The following is a 20,228-nucleotide window of genomic DNA, read 5'->3' as shown; positions in this document are numbered from 1 at the left end:
CAAAGGGAGCATTTTAAGCTTCTGGGCATGTGTTTTCCAGCAAACTTGTTTTCTTTGTGCCTGGGTAATGGTTCGGTGTCAGAATGCCTGCCTCCAGAGCCCTGCCTCTGCAGATCAGGTCTCCAGCCTGCCTAACATGCAGATCTGCACAGGGATCTGTGGCGCGTGCCCTGAGGAAAAGGTGTTTTCCTCGTTGGTGGATTTGTGCCAAAGGATGACTTCAGGGTTGGTATTCTAGATAATTGGTTTATTTTCTGATCCTTTGAAAAGATTCATCAATTAGTGGCAGGTGTTGCTGAGGTGATGAAAGCTCTAGCTTTCGTGGGACTTCCTGGTGCTGTTACCTGCCTTGATAGTAGTCCTCCTGGTGTTCTGGATTGCTTCTGTTTTGCTGGCCTTAATGAAATCTTCATTAGTATGCAGTCAAAAAGCTGAACGTGTAACTCCTTTACCATTTTCCTTAATGAATAGAAGGCCTCAGTCAGCTTCAATTCAGGAATATCCATGTCAGCCTAATTGCGTTCCCATTAGCAGCCTTAGTGCTGCCTAATGCTGTAGCTAGCCTGCGGGATTAGAAAAATGCTTGTTTATTACTATGGCAACTGTGGCTGCGCTGAATTACGCTTCCAGCGCTGCTTGCTGTCTGGTCCACATGGGCGTTTCCCAGAGCTTTCCCCATAAAAACCTGCTCAGAAATGTTGCCAGGGAGGAACTTAGAAAAACTAATTTTCATCAGGTGCACAAAGGTGTCACGATGGCAGCCAGCAGCTGAAGATGTGAAGCAGGACATTGATGCTGTTCCTGTAGTCTGTGTTGCTTGCTACTAATTTTCACTGTTAGCTACATGTTTGCAGTATGAAAATAAGCTTTCAGAACACGGCACAATCAACGTGGCACATTCATGGCTTGGCTTTGTGTCATGCATCGTCATCCTCGTCTGGGAACTGCATCTGAGGAGTTTCTCCAGCCTCTGCCATCTGACAGTCCCAGCCAGGAATTCATCCTGCGGGACTTTTTTACTGCCTTGGCAGCAGCAGTTGTGGTCTTCGGTGCAGATTCTGGCAGAGGGGGGAAAGGACTTAATCCTTTGGATGACTTTAACAGCAAAAATGAGACGTCAGATGCAGCTAGTAGACTAAATAGTTCTTGTATAAATTATTTTTCTTTCTCTTCGTACAAGCAATGCTCTTTCTAAAAGGCAGGTGCTGCTTTCCAGTGATTTTAGTAATGTGGAAGGATATGTGGGACCACAGGTCCCTTACTGCTTTTGGGAAACTGCAGTTCCTTAAATTTACTGCTGTAAGCTACAATGACTGAGAGCAATCTGATGTTGGGGGGTGTGACCTTGTAGGTACTGTCGTCTTGGATGTTTTATTGAACCAACAATTATTCCCCTTCAGCACTGCAGCCCCAGGAACATGCCACCAAACCAGACTTTTGTCAGACACAGTCGCAGCTGCCTGTGGTGCCATGCTGGCAGTGAGGGAAGTATTGCCCCTACTAACAGCTGGGCTTTCACCCACTGTTCTGGGCAGATGACAGCTTGGCAGGCTTAGATGCTGCTGTGATTATTTTTCTTATTTTTTAAAGAAGTGTTCTGTCTAGGTTAGTGTGTGTTAGTGTGACACTGCAGGAGCTGTACTCAGGAGAGGTTCAGTAAAATGGTGACGTAGAAAAAACTGCTGGGGGAGCCGTGCCCTCGATATGGCTGCAGGGAAGCATAAGGGAGGGAGCTTGGGCTTTGGAACTTTGGACTCTGGAACTGGCTCTGCCTTTCCCCTCCCTGCTCTTAGCAGGCTTTCTACTTTTTTTTTTTTTTTTCCTTTGGAATGTGCAAATTGTGAGGAAAGGTGATTTTTTTTTTCTTCCCTCGCTTTTTTTTTATTTTATTTTTTTCCCCCCCATCAACCTTATTTCAAAATAGCTACTGTGTGACAGATTCCAGCAGCTCTCCCTGTCTGATCCAAAGCCTTCTGGCTGGGCAGATTTGAAATTACTTGCTATGACTGTTCAAGTTTTCACTAATATCTTAACAAAACATCAGGGTAAGGGGATGCATTGCTTCTTTATGTGAGAGGTGATGCGCAGGCCTGGGGGAGCTCCCCTGTGCTGCCTGTCTCTCCCAGAAACAGCATTTCTGTGACTGCTGAAGATGAGGATTCAGCCTGATAGGGCTAATCAGAGTTGGCTGTTGTTCTTCCTGTGCTGCGCTGCCTGGAGCTGGTGCTCTGGTGTGTGCTCTGAAAAGCTCTGCCATGTTCTTGCAGCTTCTGTGCTTGCCAGAGCTCTCGCTTAAGACAGAAACCAGTAGAATCAATCTCATATTGCTGATGATATTCAGAAATACTTAATGAGTCCTGTTAGGGCTGGGGTGGGTGTCTGGGCTTGGTCACTGCTCTGAGGAGTTAACAACTCACTAGGCAGGAGGTAGCAAAATAGTAAGAAGGGATGACAAGGGATTAGTGTGTGCTCAGCCTGGCAGACCATGTGTCAGAATGTAGGCCATTTGCATTCTCAATAAATGGGTATGTGTGATGGAAAAAAAAATCTAAGCAATGGCACTGAATTTGCTACGGTTTGTGCACATGGGAAGGAGGGGAGGTGTCAGGGATGTGGCTTGGGCGTGGGGAGCAGATCAGTCATCAGCCTGCAGACAGTGGTTAGAGCCAGACAAGCTGCTGGGTTCAGATTAGGGAAGTGAGGGGAGACAGGGAGTCCAGCCAGAGTCTCGGGGCTGCAGGGCACTTCAGGCAGGTCAGGCAGAGAGCTGTCGGGTGCCAGCCTGCCGCTCAGGTGAAAGGAGACACAGGCAGCATGATGTTTTGGAGACAGAAAAGCACAGTGGGGCATGCTTAAGCCCAGGCTGCAAGGTCTTTGAAGGCTGACAGCTGAATAGAAGCAGCCAGTGCAAGACTCGAGCCATTTCTCTCTTTCTTTCACTCTTTCTCCCTCCTCACCAGGATGTGCAGGTTGAACATCAACAGCCGGCTCCAGGTGACCCTGCAGCAGAGGAGCATGCGTCTGATCTGTGTGCTGCAGAGCTGCAGGGCAAAATCCAGCAATTTGAAGCTGCCAACAAGGTATTTCTTCATGATCAGCAAATTCAGTGCCTAGTGAACCTGATTTAGTTAGTGCTGGAGGGTGCCTCCCAGCCTGGCCGGAGGCAGGCTTTGGCATCTCTATTCCAGCAGGGGTGTGTGCTGACACAAGATTCTCAGGGCTGGTATCTGCCAGCTTGAGTTAAAAACATTTTTTTTCTGCAACTGGGCTGTGTAAATTTTCCATATTTTTGCAAACCATTATTTTGGAAGAACTTCCCACTTGCCTGGTGAGCCTTCAGGGAGCTGGTGATGGAGAGAGGCAGCACAGGACTGTTTTCCTGTCTCTTGGATTTGCATGGGCTGAGCCTGGTGCAGGAGGGAATGGCACCTGCCTTTGAGACAGCTGCTGCCTTTTTCCAAGCAGTAAGGGAGATAAGCGCAGAGCGGGTCCTGCTTTCATTTTGATTTAAAGGCTTTGTTAGGAAAGAAATGTGCATCTGAGTTGTCTTGGGGCCGATCAAATGTAACGTGTTGCGAGGGGTAGATGTTCTTAGTTATGTCCTTGAACTCTAAGGTAAATTATACCCACTGGGAAAACAAGAGAGGTTAAATGAGAAAAAACATCCTGTACCTGAGCTAAGAGGTTTCAAGTGATTGATAGTAATCAAGCTCTTCTGTGCTATAAAAGTACCTGGCAACTTTTGGAGTTCTGTAAGTAATAGCAACAACATTGGGTGAGGTTCTGGGGTCTCTTTGTGCACATTGCTAGGCTCTTCAATCATCTTTTAGGTACTGAACTCTAACACATATGCAGGACATAACAAGTTGATTATATAATTTCCAATTGCCTTGACGGAAAGACATCGATGGGATGGGATCTTTATTTGAATCTCGGGACAGCTGTTGAAGCTGCCTGGGCTACAAAGGTTGACAGGGCCAAGAACCAGTAAATGCAGTTGGAAGTGTTTAAACAGGTTAGGGGGAGTGTCTCCTGGAGAAGAGATAACAGGACAGGCGTGTAATTTAATGAGCAACAAGAGGAAATCATGTGGCAGCACCAACTCCTTAAGAAACTGAGGCTTGAGTAAGTTCCGAGAAAGTTGTATGTCATCCAAGACAAAGAATGCCAACAGGCAGCATGTTTAGAAATGCTAACAAGTAGTTTCTTTAATGCACGACGTGCACTGCATCATGAACATTATGGTGAAAGCAGAGAACTGTCCTAGAACTGTTGGAGGTGGTAGTCTTTTTAAGGTGAAAATGTCAAAGGCAAAAGTTTCTTAGGTTGTATACCAGCCATAGAGACCAGTGAGATGTTCCCCTTTGCTCTGCAGCTGTGCTGTTGGCATGCTGGCACTGGCTAGACTCTGTTGTGCTGAAACCGAAGTTGAGGCTAAATAAGCCACTGATCTGATCAAATGTAGAATTATCTAGACCAGCAGCTGCTGCAAGAGTGCCTGGGTGGTTGGAGGCAGTAAGAGAAGGGGCTGGAAGAACACTGTAAATTTGCAGCTGCAGTGCTCTGGAGGACCTCAGAAACAAAGGGGACAGTTTTTAGAATGTGTAGCTTTTCCATATTAATTTTTTTTTCCCAGATCTCTTAGGAGGTTTTTGGGTTGAAGCAGCCCCTTTCCTCTTCAGGGAACAAAAACAAATGATAGAAACTGGGAAGGCCACTGGGCAGTCCAAGCAAGACTCTCCTGGAGTATGTGGGCGACAGTAGGATATGTGAACCCAAGCCTGGAACCTCTGCCCTGCACATGGGCTGCATTGGAGGGACCAGAATCACTGGATCAGTGGTGTGGAGGGACTGAAGGCTTTGTTTTCACTCACCGGTCTCCACCTAGCTCAAACAATATTTACAGGCTCTAGAGGGAGTCATGGTGATCTTGATCTGGTGAACACCTTGGCAGTGTGGACTTGAGCAAGGAATGAGGGAGTCCTAAGGTTGTTTATGTAGAGCATTAGGCAGGATTAAAAAGCCAACATATTTCTGTCTTCAGTTGTTACAGGAAAAGCTGAGTGAATTGAGTTTTGAATTAAAATCTGCCCAAGAAACATCGCAGATGCAAGATCTTACAATCCAGAATCTGAATGAGGCCCTGAAGAGCAAAGAGAGTAAGGTAATAGTTTTGGGTGGACAGGGTGGTGGTAACCAAAAGAGGAAAGTGTGCTAGCCCTGTAGGCAGTGACTGGAAGGGAATGCTTAAGCTGTTGCTGGGCATCCTGAATCTCATTAAATTAGTTCTTGTGAAACTCTTTCGTGCGATGCCGACATGTCATAATCCATGCTGGAGGCTTGGGATCGGAGTGTTTGCACTTGGTTTGGCAATGACTGACTGGGCTTCCTATCCTTTGACTTGTAGACAGAAGAGCTGTACCGTATCATTGAAGGGCAGAATGAGACGATGGCCAGGCTACGGGACAAGTTACACAGAAGCCATCTGGGACAGTTGCAGGTATGTCCCTGGAAAGCCTCAAATACATGAGGTTTTTTTCTGCAGGGGTCCTGATTTTTAAATCCCTCTTGTGAAGTGAATCTTTCAGTTTCTCTGCTTGCTGCTTTTGTTAGGTGTCAGAGAACCTACTCTCATCCCAGGAGCAGCAAATGTCACTGCTGGATCTTCAGAACACACTTTTCTGCACCAAGCTGGAGATGCAGAAACTGAAAAGAGCTCAGCACCAGAAGGAGCATCAACTGGCTGAAGCCAGGAGAGCAACCCAGCTCCTAGAGACCATGGTGCATGAGGAAGAGCAGCAGAAAGAGGCAACCTGGAAACACAACCAGGTATGACAAGCACTTAGCCTGGAAGTCGCTGGTTTACATGACTTAAGAAGCACTGATGTAGTCAGTACTCTGCTGTCGTTCAACATTTCTGCCTACATCAGTCTAGGCACACTTGGCTAACCCCTTGTCACATGTGGCAGGGAGAATGCTCCAGCCTCCTTAGCTTCATGTCTGAGGATTTAGAATCAGCAGAGACACTTGATAGTGGGTATGTTGTCACTTGTCTGTCTTTGGCTGGTGCAAATGTCCCATCTCTTTGCAGTGTTACAAAATTAATGCCCACCGCTGCACAGGTTAGCTGTGATTGACTGTAAAGCTCTGCCTGTGGCGAGAGCAAGGGGTTTAGATGGATGGATGCCCTGAGAAATGAATTCAAACTTGATCACTGTGGAAGTGTGTGTTTTGAGATGTGAAAGCTGTAATATTACAGAGCATTTTGAGTTGTTCCCGCAGTTCTTGTTGCTCTTGGCTTCTTCAGATTGACCTGCTCCTTACAGGTCTGTCGAGGACTGACTGCCAAGATATATGCTTTTTTTCCCTTGCAGGAGCTGCGTGCTGTGGTGCAGCAGCTAGAGACAGAGCTGCAGGACAAGGCTCAGCAGCTCCAGACAGTGGAGTGGGAGAAATGCCGTGAGCTGCAGGCCCAGGAGCAGTGTTTTCAGCATTTGAATCAGCAGCTGGCTCGCAAGGAACAGCTTCTGCAGGTGAGATGCAGAAAGATTCAAGTTGAGCATAACTAGCCAGGGCCCCTACTCCTCCTTTGGTATTTGGCAATGCAAAAGTCAGTCTGTGGCTTTCATGCATGCCCTTTAAAGAAGGGAAGGAAAGAGATGCTTCTGGGCTCCCAAGATGAGGAAGAATGCACAGTTATCAGAGTGCATCAGCCCACAGCAATGTCTGGTGGGGCCTGGCATGTGCTAGTCAACCAGCCCCAGCTGCTGAGACTCCACCACCCTTTAATGTGTGGGGTAGAGCAAGTGCAGGGTGGATGTAGTTATCCCTGGTTCTCCTGTGCTGCTGTCTGGGGGGTTTCTGGACTGACAGTTGTACTAGTGGCATGTGTGTGACCTCTAGGAATCGAGGGAGCTTCTGCAGTGCCAGCAAAGCTTGGACAAGAGCCCTGCAGCCATGAATGCCATGTTGGAGAAACTGCAGCAGCGAGTCAGCGACAGGGACACTGCTCTGGAGGTGAGCACAGTCTGTGGTGATGCCTCAGTTTTCCCTGATGCTCAGCCACTGGGCTACCGTCAGTGGTGAAGCCCTAGGCTGATGCCAGGGGTGACCAGGTCTTCCCCATGCTCTTCATGGCTCAGCCTTCCAGAGGAGCTCTCTGAAAGGGAGAGATGAGGTGCATGGTGGGCTGCAGAGCCCTACTAACCCATTCTGAGCAGTGGCCCCTTCTCACCCTAGCGAGCAGTAGATGAGAAGTTCTGTGCCCTGGAGAAGAAGGAACAAGAGCTGCAACAGCTCCGTCTCTCAATAAGGGAGCGTGGAAGTGACCTGGAGAGACTGCGCAATGTCCTGTCCAGCAACGAGGCCACCATTCACGTGAGTGCTTGTACCTGGGCATGCGGAGTCCAGCCTGGCTGTGGTGTGGTGTGAGACAAACCTTCCTGTGAATGCTCTGGTTGTCACTGGCAAGAGCAGCTGCAGGGCGCTGGCCTCCCTCTGGCCCTGTGTGTGGGGTGAGTTCCTGGGTCACTTGTGTTTCTGGGCTGGGTGTAGAGGTGAGTGTGGTATCTGGAGAGGGCAGGGGTGAATCTACGTGGCTCCACTAGCAGGAGAGACTGCTGCTTCTGGTTCTGCTTAATTCAGGATAAAGTCTCTGTCTCTGATTGAGCTGCTTCTGTTGTGGTCCCCAGAGCCTGGAGAGCCTCCTGAAAGCCAAAACCCTGGAACTAGAACAGGTCTCTGCAACCTGCCAAAACCTCCGCTGGCTCAAAGAGGAGATCGAGGCCAAATCCTGCAGCAGGCAGAAGGAACAGGAGGGGATCATCCAGCAGCTGCAGACCTGCCTGCATGACAGGAACAAGGAAGTGGAGGTAAGGCCTTAGCTTGACTTCGTGAGCCTTTAGCCAGCGTGTCTGCCGAGAGAGTGGTCCCAAACCAGAGCCTCCTGGCTGCCTGCCTCTGAGGACGGTCCTTGTGCCTGTGACTTGGAAGCTGTCTGCTTTTGGCACTTGTAAATACCTGTGCTTACTGAGATGCTGCTCTCTCAGCTACACCCAGGCCAAAGAACTGTTTATCCTTGAAGAGTTTGCAGTTTGGTGGTAGCGATGTGTCTCCATCTCTCCTTTCCTCCCCCTTGTCCAGGAACTTACAGCAACTCTGCTGTGCAAGCTGGGCCCAGGACAGAGTGAGGTAGCAGAGAAGCTGTGCTTGCGTCTCCAGCACAAGGAGAAAATGCTGCAAGATCTCCTCAGTGACAGGAACCGTCAGACTATGGAACATGATGCTGAAATCCGGGAGCTGCTGCAGGCTGTGAGCACCAAGGAACAGCAGAGCAGAGTGAGTTGCGTGCAGTGCCGCAGTGGGGAGGCTGGGGTGGACGGCACTGCCTTGCATTAAGCAAATAGAAGCTGCTCTCTAGCCACTGTTGGTGTAGCGTGGCGAACTGCCGAGTGCTGAAGAAGCATGTGAGATGCCATGAGCCATTTCTAAGTTGTTCTCAACCCATCACGTGGGAGCATTTACAAAGCAGCAGCTCTTGTAGTGGTGTTCAGGTATCAGGTCCCTGTCGTTAAGTGGACTGGGTGGGGGTTTTGTGTGTGATGGGGAAGGAGGTGCAGATGCTCCTGGGCTTGGGGCAGCAGAGGGGTTGCGGGAGAGTTGCTACTTCATGTGGGTGTTGCCAGACCAGAAGGGAAGACTGAGCTGTTTCTTGTGCAGCGCAGAAGTCTGAGGAAGCTCTTATTGCTTCTTAACTTACACGTTAGTCACACTAGTGCATGATCCTGGGCATGTAAATGCCACTTAGAGCCACAGTTCCTACTCTTGCACACTGGGTGCAGTTCAGTGTTACTCAAGATACCTTGCATCGAGTTTTCTTTGTTAAAAAGGGGGCTAAAAGGCAAGGCAGTGCCTCCTCCTCATTGCCTGTCCTCTGCCTTTCTCCTCTCCTGAATGGAGTGAGAGAGTCCAAGGAGCTTGCTCCTGTGTAGGTAGAGAGGTTGCACCTTGCTGCAGCTCTCTCACAAGTAGAGGTGGGGTGGAGCTGCTGAGTGGCCAGGAGCAGTAGCTCCCAGGCTGGTTTGCAGAGCACTTCTAGTCTCAAGTGGCAGATAAATATTGAGATTATTTCCCTTAGTCTCTCAGGAAGGTGAGGATGCCCCTGGTCACAGCCCTGCCTTCCCTTATTTTTACCACTCAATCAGGCGGCTGCACAGAAGATGGCACATGCTTTGGCTGAAAGGAGCTGCGAGTTACAACTATTGCGCCAGCATATGTTGGGGAAGGAGCCTGTCGGGATGCAGTCAGTTGGTGCCAGGCTGTCGAAGCAGGACAAACAGCCTGTACAAGTAAGAATCATGCCCTGTGTTTCTCTGCCTGTGGCCTCGGGGTTCCAGAGAGAACTGATTGCCACAGAAGGAAATGGGAGAGAGTGGAACACCACAGAGAATGCTAGAAATGAAAGTTGGATTAGGGAAGAGACTTCCTATAGGAGGAAGAGAAGAAACTGAGGAGCAGAAATGCTGCCTGGGTGTTCTGATCTTGATTCCACCAGCCTTTGTCACTCAGTGTCTCCTTTCGTTTTGATCAGGCAGTATTTGAGTCCTTAGGGCACGTGAGAGTATGAAAGAAATCCCCCCTCTGACCTTCCAGTGTTGACCCGGTCCTTCCTTGGGCTGGGCTGCCTTGCTGTATTGTAATCCCTCCCTGACATTGTCACATTCTGGAGGGGACAAGAGAGCTAATTTTAGGTCCCACTAATTCTTGGCAGAGCCTGCTGGCTGTTTGCTGTCTCTTCTACAATTGGAGTTGGTATTTTTAAAGCAGCTTTGCTAAAAACCCCTTTGAGGCTGAACACAACTCCAAGGCTGCATATGCCACAATCTTACTTGAGCAGCTGTTAATGGTTTATTGGTGAGCTGACATATTGGACGTTTTTAAGCAGCTGTAAACAGGTTGCTTGTTTCTATTCCCAGGATCAAAGGGAGCTCTAGAGACTTCCAGGGATTTGTATATGGGCCAAGCTCTGTGTTTTCCTTCCTGCATGGTCCCTGTGGGCCACATCATTGGATAAAGATGTAGGTCTTTGTGAAGTGAAGGATGGGCTTGCTGCAGTTGAGTGAATCCTGTTTAATCCTTACTATGAAGACACTTGCTGCCAGCAACCTCCCAGTGCCCAGCCCAATAAAAGAAGACCAGTGTCCACACTTAGACCTTCTGGGTTGGATGCAATTCACTTGTCCCTGCTGACTGGATACACACCAGTTTTGATTGGTTTCTCACATGTTATAGGTGTCAAAAAAGCAGCCAGCAATTCCAGAACTCTGGGGAAGCTGCAGTTGCTAGGTTCCTCAAAGATGCAAACCTGGAAGCTTTTGTATTTTTAGGGAGTACTGCAAAGAGCTTGTGGAGCTACAGTCATTGCTGGACCCCCACAGGGAGAGAGCATCTGCAGGACAGAGGGAGGTGAGTGTGGTGACAGCTTATTTCAAGGTCCCCAAACACAACCAGAGCTCTTTGCTGTGGGGGAGACATGGTTACATGAAACTGTGGGAGACTAAAGAGCTTTGAGCAAGAGTGAGTATTTTGAAATGAAGCTGTACCTCCTCTTTGGGTGATGGTTCCAGAGATGTCTGGGGATGGGAGTATGGGAAAGAGAAAGGCTGGTGTCTTTTTTTTGAGGTGAGGTACTTCTACTCCAGAGCTGATGCTGTTCAGTGAAGGGGTTTTGATTTTATGCTTCAAGCTGGGCTGAGACAAGTACAACTGGCTTGGGTTTTGCCTTAGAGCCAGGACACCTGAACTTTGCCAGGGTGGGACAGCAGGCCTGGGATGTTGCTGTTGCTTTGGACTGCTATTTAAGGATCAACCAGGGAAGAAGAGTGTTTACTAAGAGGCAGTGTGATGGTGAGAGAGCACAAGCATCATGGACCTATCTTGCCAGAGGGATTCTGCCTGGATCTAGAGTCATAACTGACACACAGTATCCATGCAGTAACCAGACTGTCTTTGCAGTTACGACGTCAGCAGCAGAACTGGAGAAGGATCTTGTTAATGCCAGGGAGGAGCTGGAGCTGATGGCAAAGAAGGAAAGGGAAAGCAGGGTGAGCTTGTGATGAAGCCTGTGCTGATCTCAGCTGATCGTTGCTTACAGGAGACCATTGGGCTGCCCCTCACTGGAGGTTTTGGACACCCCTATTGTGAGGAGGGGTCTCTCCAGTGAGAGAAGTGGGGTAGCAGCTGGCAGTGGGGTGTTGTTTTTCTGAAGTCTCTCACAGACTTCTTTTCCTTCCCTAGCGGGAGCTCACTGCTCTCCAGTCTGTCATAGCCACACAGGAAGAAGAGCTGCAGGTGCAGGCCTCAGATATAGAGTCCTTGACCAGGACTGTCCAGATCAAAGAGGACCTCATCAAGGTGAGAGAATGTGCTATGCTTGGTCAGTTCCACCTGGGAGAGCTTCAGAGGTGCCTTTTTTTTCTGCCCCCCCCCCCCCCCCCCCCCCATCCTCAGAATAACGTGGGTGGCTGTCCGTGAGTGGTATTGCTGCTGGTTTGCCTACAGCCCTCTGCATTACTTTGGCCAGAAGGCAAAGACCCCAAAGCCCCAGAGTGTTGTTATTTGGCTTTTTGCTCCTTGTGTACCAAACACCAGTTCTCTTGAGAGTCCTTTAAACAGAGTGCATTGTGTCTTTTCTCAGTTCTTGCTCCAGGCTGTTGTCTGTGCCTAATACACTCTGGGTGCTTTGACATTTCTTTCTTGGGAGACCTGGGTCTTTGCAAACACTGGAAACTTTTGGCAGTTGCATTCCAAGGAGGTTTATGAAGGCCCAGCTGTCCTTGTTACTGATCTCTTCTTCACTGAGCTCTCCTGCTGTTGGTTTTCAGGATCTGCAGATGCAGCTTGTGGATCCTGAAGAAATTCCAGTCGTGGAAAGGCTGACACAAGAAGTACTGGTGCTTCGGGAGAAAGTGGCCATAGCAGAGTCACGAGGACAGGAGGCTACTGGAAACAGAAGGCAGCAGGTAGTGTGCCATGCGGCGGCAGCCTTTGGTGTGTTTATGTTTCTGCTGGTGCTCAGTGATGAGGCTTCGTTTTTGGCATTTGGATGTGCTTGTTCTTGGAAGCTGGCTGCTTATGATAGAGGGAATACAGAGCAGAGGATTACTTTCCTTTAGGACTTGTCTCAAGGGCAGAGTCTTTTGGGAGTCCAGGGATGACACTGATCAACCTTACCTGGGCACAAGCAAGAGAGGAAGGAAGTCCTGATTTCTGTGGGGCAGCCAGATGCCTCCTTTGATTTCTGTCTCTTAAGTGTTGCATCTTGTCTTTTCTCTCCAACCAGTTGTTACTGACGCTGGAAGGGCTGGTGGCTGAAAGGAATCGGTTAAATGAGGCTCTTCAGGCAGAGAGGCAGCTCTGCAGCAGCCTGGTAAAGTTTCACATGCACCCAGACAGGTAAGCAAGGCTGCCTTGGCTCTGTGCTGCCCTGCTTGGCTGCTGGGACAAGCATGGGTGGTCTGGTGGGGCAGTTCCTGAAGCAGTGATTATTTTGCAAGTCAGAGGGCCCTCAGTGGGAAAGAGGGAGTCTAGGCAAAGAGTCAGACAAATGTGGCTTTGGGAATCCAAGTTTTAGGCTGCCTTCTTCACTTGAAGAGTCTGCAGTGGCCAGCTTTAAATGCTACGTAAACATCCCCCAGCTGCCACCTCTTGTTCAGGTCTTGGCATTGTCATCTCTATTCCCTGGCTTATCCCTTCCCGGCTCAGTTTCCCACCCACACTTGGGCACCTTTCAGAGGCTACTGTCAAATTCCCAACCTACTGTTGAGTTGATAAGGATCTATGTAAGTACTTCTCCTGGCAGTTGTCCCCAGCACAGCATGGCCTGCATTCTCTGTCCTCTGCACTAATCCCCTGCCCTTCATGGGGCTGCAGCCTCTGGGATATTTGAGCTACCTGATAGCAAGAGAGCACGTAAGTGGAGTGCTTGGGTAAGTACTGAAGAACAGCTGTACCTAGGAGTCCCCTACTCCTGATGGGCTGGAGCCTTTTTTGGTGGATGGCTGTGCTCTGGGGAGGTTTAGGGGTGAGGCAAGAGGTGGCCAAGCTGCCTGGGGAGCATGCAGGGCCTGTGCCTGGAGTATGTAGCAGCCTCAGATGGAGGGGCCGGTTTGGTGTGTGCTTGCTGCAGCCTGTCTAACCCTCTTCACTTTCGTGCGGCGTTTCCGCTTAGCGCTGCGAGAGACCACACTCTGCAGGTGGAGCTGGAGGGGGTCCGCAAGCTCCGGGGACAGCTGGAAGAAGCTCTTGGAAGAAGCTTGGAGTTTTTGAACAGGCTGGAGACACAGGACGCCATAGGAGGTGGGGAACAGGAGCGTGTGAGAGTCCTACCCCAGCATGCCTTCTGAGCACTGGCGCTCACCCGCCTGCCGTGGAAACATTCACTAACTGAGTGAGCCTGTCTCACTGACTCTGGGAGGGTTGTTTTGGTACTTAGTAATGGTACGATAGAAGTGGTGCAGGGCTATTTTGTTTTATTTTTAAGCTGCTTTGGAAATGGTGATCAGTGCAATCCACCTGTGTTTCATGTATGTTCCTGTCTGACCCACCCTGGTGGCCACTGATGTATTTGCACATTCAAATCATTCCATTTTAGTTGATTTCCCTCTTATCTCCCTTCTCCTTCCATCCCCATGGGGCAAATAAAGATTCCCTTTCTCCAAAGGAAACACCAGATGTTCTCTATCATCTCCCAAGTGCACGAGTATAAGTTTTTGTATTCCCTCACCATTTTTCTTACCCAATGACATCACCCTCTTGGGCTGATGGTGGCTGGCCCAAAAGGAGATGATGTATGTGGAAAAGTGGGTTCCAGAGCCAGAGAACTTGAGAAGGGCTGCAAGACCTGGTGGCACTTGCCTGGGGCTTCTTACACAAGTGGTGAGTGTAGAACCAATGATTTGTTTTATGCTTAAACTAAATCCTGCTCCATTATTAATGACTTTATGGACTCCACCTGCCAGGCTGTCTCAGCCTAGCTTGCAAGTGCCTTCAAGGGAAAGCTTCTTCCTCTTTAACAGGGTGTTCGGAGTGGCTGAGACCTGTCCCTGCTCCCAGGGTCTGGGCTGAGTCTGCTCCCTCACTTGTGTGCACACATCTCTCTCACAGGCCTCACGTGCCCCTTGGGCAATGGGCAGGGCCCTATTTCTGCTTTGCTGAGGACAGTCCCACTTGGCACCACTGCATACCTTTTCTAGGGTGCCTTTCACCCTCTCTGGGAGCGTTGGAACTGGTGTGAGAGCTGGAAAACAATAGCAACAGCTTTCTGATGACCAGCACTTCCCATGCACAGCAGGCTATGGATCAGCTGCCTCATATTTGATCGCTTCCTAAGGTGTCAGGAGCAAATTTTTTATCTCTGAGCATCTGTTCCTGCTTGCTGGGGAAGTTGAACTCGGAGCAGGTGGAGCAGAAGAGCTCCATCAGCGCTGGGCTGTGCCACCTGGACCTATGACTGCTCTGTTGTGCATCCTGTGACTGCTTCACATGGCACCACCTATCCCGTGCCTCACATCCGTGCTGAGGTCTTCTCTTTCCTGCCTCAGACGGGTAGGAGGCAGCGCAGCTTTCCCTTCACACACAGCAGGCCAGCACTGCTTCTCTGAGTCCACACCCAGCTGTGTGGCGAGTTCAGCAGTTCTCATGTGGCCGGAAGGGACACAGCTGGTGGCTGCTGGGCAGCTCTGGTACTTGTTTAGCTTTTCCTTCCTTGTGTTACATCTCGTTCCCTTCCTCTCACTTCTGTGTGTAGCACCATCTTTCTCCTGCCTCTCACTTCGTAGGAGCCTTTGCGTCCTTGTCCTTATCTTTCCACCTTCCCTTCTCCATCCCGGCTCTGATCCCCAGCTGGCTTCCTGGTCTCTTGGGTACCGTGGGGCCCAGGCATGGCACGAGGGAAGTCTTGGCTGGTGCTCCAGCAGCTCCCATCTCTTCTTGTGTGTGTGTTCTGCTACAGATCTGTCCCTGGCCTCTGCTAGCATCACTGCTCTGAAGTGCCCCGTAGAGGAGCGTTATCCTAGGCTGAGGCAATCCCAGCTTTTCTGCTCTGTTCTCAAGGGCATCCCTTCATCCCTGCTAGCCCTGGCTGTGCACTCCTCTGCCCCACAGGAGGATCAGCCTGAGCATCCCATGCCTGAGAGCACCCTCTGTCAAACTGCAGTGCTTTGTGCTGTCTGGTAGCTCTTTGTGGAGATCTCTCTTTCCGTCTTCTCTCCGTTTCCCTGGCGATCTTTTTTTTTCCTTCCCTTCTTCCCAGCAGTGTGAAGACTTCCAGTGCAGCCAGCACACCTGGGTGTCCGGTGTCTGTGGGCCATGTGCGATTTGCAAGCCATGCAACTGATTTTCTTTGCCTGCAGGCTAGGTGTGAAAGACAGAGGAGTCCGTGAAAAATACTGCTGGGGTTGCATCCCTTGGTCTGCTTTGTTGGTAATACACAGAGAGCTGAGCAGCCCTTTTCCCATGGGATTTGCACCCTGGTGTGCTCCTGTTGCAATGGAAGGTTCAAGCACTTGGTGAACAGCAGCCAGGGCACAGTCTGCCCTATGTGTGCACTCCTCTGCTGCCCCAGCACCAGCTTCCTCTCCTTTCCCTGGTTTTTTGGCTGTTTTGGTTTTGTTTCTTCCCTCCCTCCCCCCTCCTCCTTGAGATTTGTGCTTCCTTTTTTCCACCTTAGTCCTGGCACGCTGGGAGCTATGCAGAGCTGTGGGTGATGGGGACAAGTGGGGTGCTGTGTCCTGGTACAAGAGGTGGTTCTCCCCTGCCCCAGGGCAGCTGTGCTGGCTGTGAGCCCCCAGCCCCTGGGCTCTCAGCCACAGGTCACAGTGACCTAGCCTGAGGAGCCACGTGCATGTGGCCCTCGGCCTCCCAGCAAAGCCTGCAGCTGAGGGTCTGCATCCCCTCACTCTTCAGGGCCCTGCAGGCACTGAGCTGTAGCCCTAGATCGTTTGTCACCTGGCAGGTTGTGTCCCCAGGGGCTCACAGGGCTGTGCTTTGGCTACGCTGAATGCCACCCGTGGGAGCTGCTGCTTTGCTGGGTTGCTGCTGCTGTTTCCAGCTGCCTCAGCGTTTCGTTCCCAGCACAGCACTTCTCCGTGATGGCTGTCCTTGCTCCCTGGGGCACGGCTGCTTCGGAGAACAGGCTCCCCCGTGCAAGGTGATGCCTGCCTAGGCTTAGCGCTGAGGTGCCCATGATTTTTGCAGCCTCCTGGCGGTTGCTCGTCACAAGTGGGTCCCCTGAGCATGCACCGTCTGTGTGCTGTGCCAACACCCTGCCCTGCTGCAAGGCATGCTCCTGGCTGAGCCTTGACTCCTTCCCAGGAGCTGTGTGCTTCCCTGCTGGCTTCTTCAGCAGCAATGTTTGGCCTCTCTCCTACCAGGATTTACCTGCTTTCCCCTGCTCCATGTTCAGCTTTGCCTGGCAGCTCCAGACCTAACAGTGATGGGGTTGGCCATGGGCAAAGCAGCCGCATCTCCTGTGGGCCACAAGCAGCAGTGAAACCTGGCCCCCTGCACAGTTCCAGGGGGTGGTCCTGGGCCCTGTCCAAGCTCCCCTCTCCCTGGAGAGAAGGCGGATTGGGGGTACACCCATGTCCCAGCCCTGGCAGTCTGAGCCTCCGCAGAGCAGGCACGGCCCTGTGGCTGCGCGGGAGCAAGGCCGCCCAAACAAGGGCTGCAAGTCCTCTCCCGGGGCCCTGCACCAGGGGGCCGGGAGCAGAGCTGTGGCCAAGCAGAAGAGTGTGCCCTCAGCTCGGTGGGGCAGGGTGGGCCCACATCCCCTGTGCACTGTGGTATGGGACACAAGTGTCCCTTTAGCTCCACTGCAGCCCTGCCAAGGCCGGCATGGGGCTTGCGATGAGCCCAGTGCCACGTGTGACAGTAGGGTTTGGGTGATGGGGGCAGGGTGGCTGTTAGTGCCCTCCCTGGGCTGCCCTCACCTGGGTGGGTGATCACAGGGTGTGCACCCCCACGCTGCTGCCGGGTTGGGGCAGTGCCAGTGAGGCTCCCTGATGCAGTGCACGCTGCTTCTGTTGCTTGTGGCTTGTGAAGCGGCAACAGGGCGGGTGCACATGTGTTGGGGCAGCAAGCACGAAGTGGCGTGAAGGCAGAGATGTGGATGGAGCAGATGTGTCCCTGGGGCTGTCCGCTCCCTTGGTGCAGGGCCACCTCAGGGTGCTGGCTTAGAGCTCCAGCATGCGGGGGAGGGGCATTGGCAGGGAGCAGGGACAGCGGGGAGAGCTCAGTCCTGCTGGGAGTCACCCAGCACCAAGCATGTATGAGAGCAGGCACCTGCCCCCCGGCTGCCCACACTGACCACAGGCATCACCATGTAGGAGGGGACAGAGGCAGTGCTGCCGTTGCCACTGCTTTGAGCATCTTCTTGTGCTGTGCTGTCCCCTAGGTCAGGCCACAGGTACAGATGCTGATGATGCCAGCAGCACCTTTACCTACAGCATCAAGGAGGAGGCAGCCCATGGTGTGGCAACCCAGCACGTGAGTCAGGGCAGCATGGCACTGGGAATAGGAGTGGCACAGCTGGGCACTGTGCCACTGACAAACTGTGTCCTAGCCCCTTCGGAAATGTGCCTGGCACCCTCTGTCTTTGTCCCTCTAGAGCAGCCCCCAGGCCCCTAAGGAAAACAGGGGCACTGAAAGGACCCTGATGGGGAGCACAGCACCCACCGTGCCAGAGCAGATGCTGCAGGCAGAAAAGGAGCTGCAGGAGATGAAGGTGCAGCTGGAGAAAGCCGGCTTCTCCTCTGTCTCCCAGATCAGGCAAGAGCCCTGGGACACCAGAGCCAGCGGGTAGCGGTGGCTCGAGGGGGTATCCTGCATCCTGGCTGCTGCCTGCCCTTCACAGTGCCTTGTACCCCCAGGAAGGTGATGCTGAGCCTGTGCCTGGAGAACACAGAGTTGAAGGAGCAGATTTACGAAGCCACGTCGCTGCTAGAGAGTGCGGAGCAGGAGGAGGCTGACATGGGCATCCCTCTGGCCCCCAAGTTCCACCAGCTACAGCAGAAGAGCTGCAATGCCCTTGCAGACCACCTGGCTGGGAGCAGTGGGGATGGCCAGTGGGTTCTGGCAGAGAGGGGAGCTGTGGCTGGCAAATGGCCAGTGCTGGAGGTACAGTGCCAGGGTGGCGTGCTCAAGACACCCTACCCTGGTACCCTGGGTGGAGGGGAGAGGAGCTGCGTATGTGCCTTGGACACAGGGGTCTGGGATGGGGCTGGAAATGGGGAGCTGACACCCCATCTCCCCTCTGGCAGGCGAAGGGTACAGTTCCCGGCAGAGCCTGGTCGGGGCTGGTCAAAGAGCTGTGCTCCCAGGTGGCGCAGGGCCAAAGGCAGTGCCAGGAGCTGCAGGACAAGCTCGCCGCCTCAAAGGCCATGTTGCAGGCACAAGCTGAGCAGCTGGAGAAGTACCACGTCCTGCTCTGTGAGTTAAAACCCTGGGTGGGATGGTGGGGTCGGGGTGGGGGGTGTCTGCGCCAGCCTGGCATGCCCTGTGTGCCATGCGCACGAGGCAGGGGTGGTGAATCCTGTCCTGAGGGGGACCCTGAGCTGACGGGGCTGCCCAGCAGGTGAACCCCACACACGGCAGCTCAGCAAGCAAGTGCAGGTAGACTTCCAGGACCTGGGCTACGAGACATGCGGGCGAAGTGAGACCGAGGCCGACCGGGATGAGGCCACTAGCCCCGGTAAGGAGAGCTGAGGCTTTGGGGACCCCTGTGCCTTGCCCGCCTGGCATGAAGAAGTGACACTGTGCCCTGTCCCCTTTGCAGAGTGCGAGGAGCTGGAGGCCCCATTCCAGCCAGGGATGCCTAGGGTGGGCAAGGCTGCCCAGAAGACCATGGCCCCTGCAGATGTGGTGGCCCTGCACCAGCACATCCAGGACCGTAAGGCACAGTTGCCTAATGCCAACAAGGTGACCCAGAGCCTGCAGCGCCGTACCCGTTCTGTCTCTGTCACCAGTGGCTACACCTCAGGTGCCGAGCAGCCCCCGCTGGGTCCCACAGCGCTGGCCTCCCTGGCCCACAGCCTCACTGACGAGGACGAGGGCTGGCAGTCAGACAGCCACAGCACCCTCTGCCCATCTGACCTGCGGGCACACCACAGCTGGCAGCAGCTGGAGCACCATGTCTTCCCCCTCAAGGCACAGCTGTCTGCAACCAAGCCTGAGCAGCTGCAATCTGCGACTCAGTCATGGTATGGCCCTGGGGATTGGGATTAGACAGGGGGCCATGGGGGTCTCCAGGATGTGCCCAAGGGGGGCAGCTGTTTGTTGCGTGCTTTCCTTGTAGCTAGGTTCCTGGGGCATTGGCACAGTGGGGCAGAGCCCCAGTAGTAGATACTGGACAGACTCCCCCCATGGCACCCCATCCCTGCCATGCTCTCCGGGTGGGTCTGGAAGCCCTGTGATCCTCCTGCTTGCCCATCCCTTCTAGGAATTACCACCGGCTGATCCAAGCACAGGCTCGGGATCTCTGCCACCTGCGGCAGACGCTGCGGGAGGGCCACAGGATGAGCCACAGCCTGGCCCAGCACCTGCACCATGCCCTGCTGTCCTTTGAGGACCTCCTTCATGGCACCGACATTGACTACTATCTGGGCCAAGGCTTTCGGGAGCAGCTAGACCAGGGCAGGCAGCTGTCAGAGAGGCTCAGCAAGAAGCTGGGCACCAGTAAGTACCTTTTGGGGAAGGCACTGGGGCTGGACATCATGGGGCACGGTGCGCCAGGAAGGGGTGCTTCAATGGGTGCTGTGAAGAGCTGCGGCTATTTGGACACCATGTGCTGTGTGGGCTACCTGCTTCAAGCTGGGATATCCTGTCCTGCTATGGCTGTTGGGGAGTGGGCAGCCTGGGGCATGGAGACATTAACTGGTTCCTCCTGGCTTATTTTTTCAGGAGATCGAGCATATGGGAAGGATAAAACCAGCCATGAACTCCTGACGCTGAGGTACCTGTTCCTAGGAAGTGCTTGGGGGCTCTGTGTGGGGACGCTGGGGGTTATCACTGCTCTGGGAGTGGGGGTCTGGGTCCCCTTGGGCTCTCTGCTCTAGGTGGATGCCCTGGGGCTGCCACTGCTCTGGGGATGGGGAGCCCCAAGCTTGGGCTGGGCACCCTGTGGCTCCAGGCAGCCTTGCAGCACAGGTGGGATGTGGTGTGTCATGCCGGAG

General features: G+C 52.6%; 1 protein-coding gene across 8 annotated transcripts in view; it reads left to right on the top strand.

Annotated features, from left to right (window-relative positions):
• The window catches only part of LOC121095900 (myomegalin-like), a 35,876-nt gene that overhangs the window by 10,930 nt on the left and 4,718 nt on the right, over positions 1-20,228 (top strand). For 7 of the 8 annotated variants that reach the window (XM_040611300.1, XM_040611302.1, XM_040611299.1 and 4 more), the window contains 24 exons: positions 2,961-3,080; positions 5,045-5,164; positions 5,408-5,500; positions 5,614-5,829; positions 6,375-6,533; positions 6,904-7,017; positions 7,240-7,377; positions 7,692-7,871; positions 8,143-8,337; positions 9,204-9,347; positions 10,386-10,464; positions 11,014-11,102; positions 11,296-11,412; positions 11,883-12,020; positions 12,341-12,453; positions 13,229-13,356; positions 17,453-17,544; positions 17,666-17,826; positions 17,928-18,174; positions 18,318-18,486; positions 18,629-18,748; positions 18,833-19,256; positions 19,496-19,731; positions 19,957-20,008. In XM_040611300.1, coding sequence (XP_040467234.1) covers positions 2,961-3,080; positions 5,045-5,164; positions 5,408-5,500; positions 5,614-5,829; positions 6,375-6,533; positions 6,904-7,017; positions 7,240-7,377; positions 7,692-7,871; positions 8,143-8,337; positions 9,204-9,347; positions 10,386-10,464; positions 11,014-11,102; positions 11,296-11,412; positions 11,883-12,020; positions 12,341-12,453; positions 13,229-13,356; positions 17,453-17,544; positions 17,666-17,826; positions 17,928-18,174; positions 18,318-18,486; positions 18,629-18,748; positions 18,833-19,256; positions 19,496-19,731; positions 19,957-20,008 — 3,644 coding nt within the window. The remainder of the gene's footprint in view (positions 1-2,960; positions 3,081-5,044; positions 5,165-5,407; positions 5,501-5,613; positions 5,830-6,374; positions 6,534-6,903; positions 7,018-7,239; positions 7,378-7,691; positions 7,872-8,142; positions 8,338-9,203; positions 9,348-10,385; positions 10,465-11,013; positions 11,103-11,295; positions 11,413-11,882; positions 12,021-12,340; positions 12,454-13,228; positions 13,357-17,452; positions 17,545-17,665; positions 17,827-17,927; positions 18,175-18,317; positions 18,487-18,628; positions 18,749-18,832; positions 19,257-19,495; positions 19,732-19,956; positions 20,009-20,228) is intronic. The other variant, XM_040611295.1, reaches the window with a different exon arrangement.

Source organism: Falco naumanni, chromosome 11 (genome assembly GCF_017639655.2).
Source record: "Falco naumanni isolate bFalNau1 chromosome 11, bFalNau1.pat, whole genome shotgun sequence".
NCBI lineage: Eukaryota > Metazoa > Chordata > Aves > Falconiformes > Falconidae > Falco > Falco naumanni.
The sequence above is the reverse complement of the archived record's forward strand: the minus strand, read 5'-3'. Positions and strand labels throughout refer to the sequence as shown.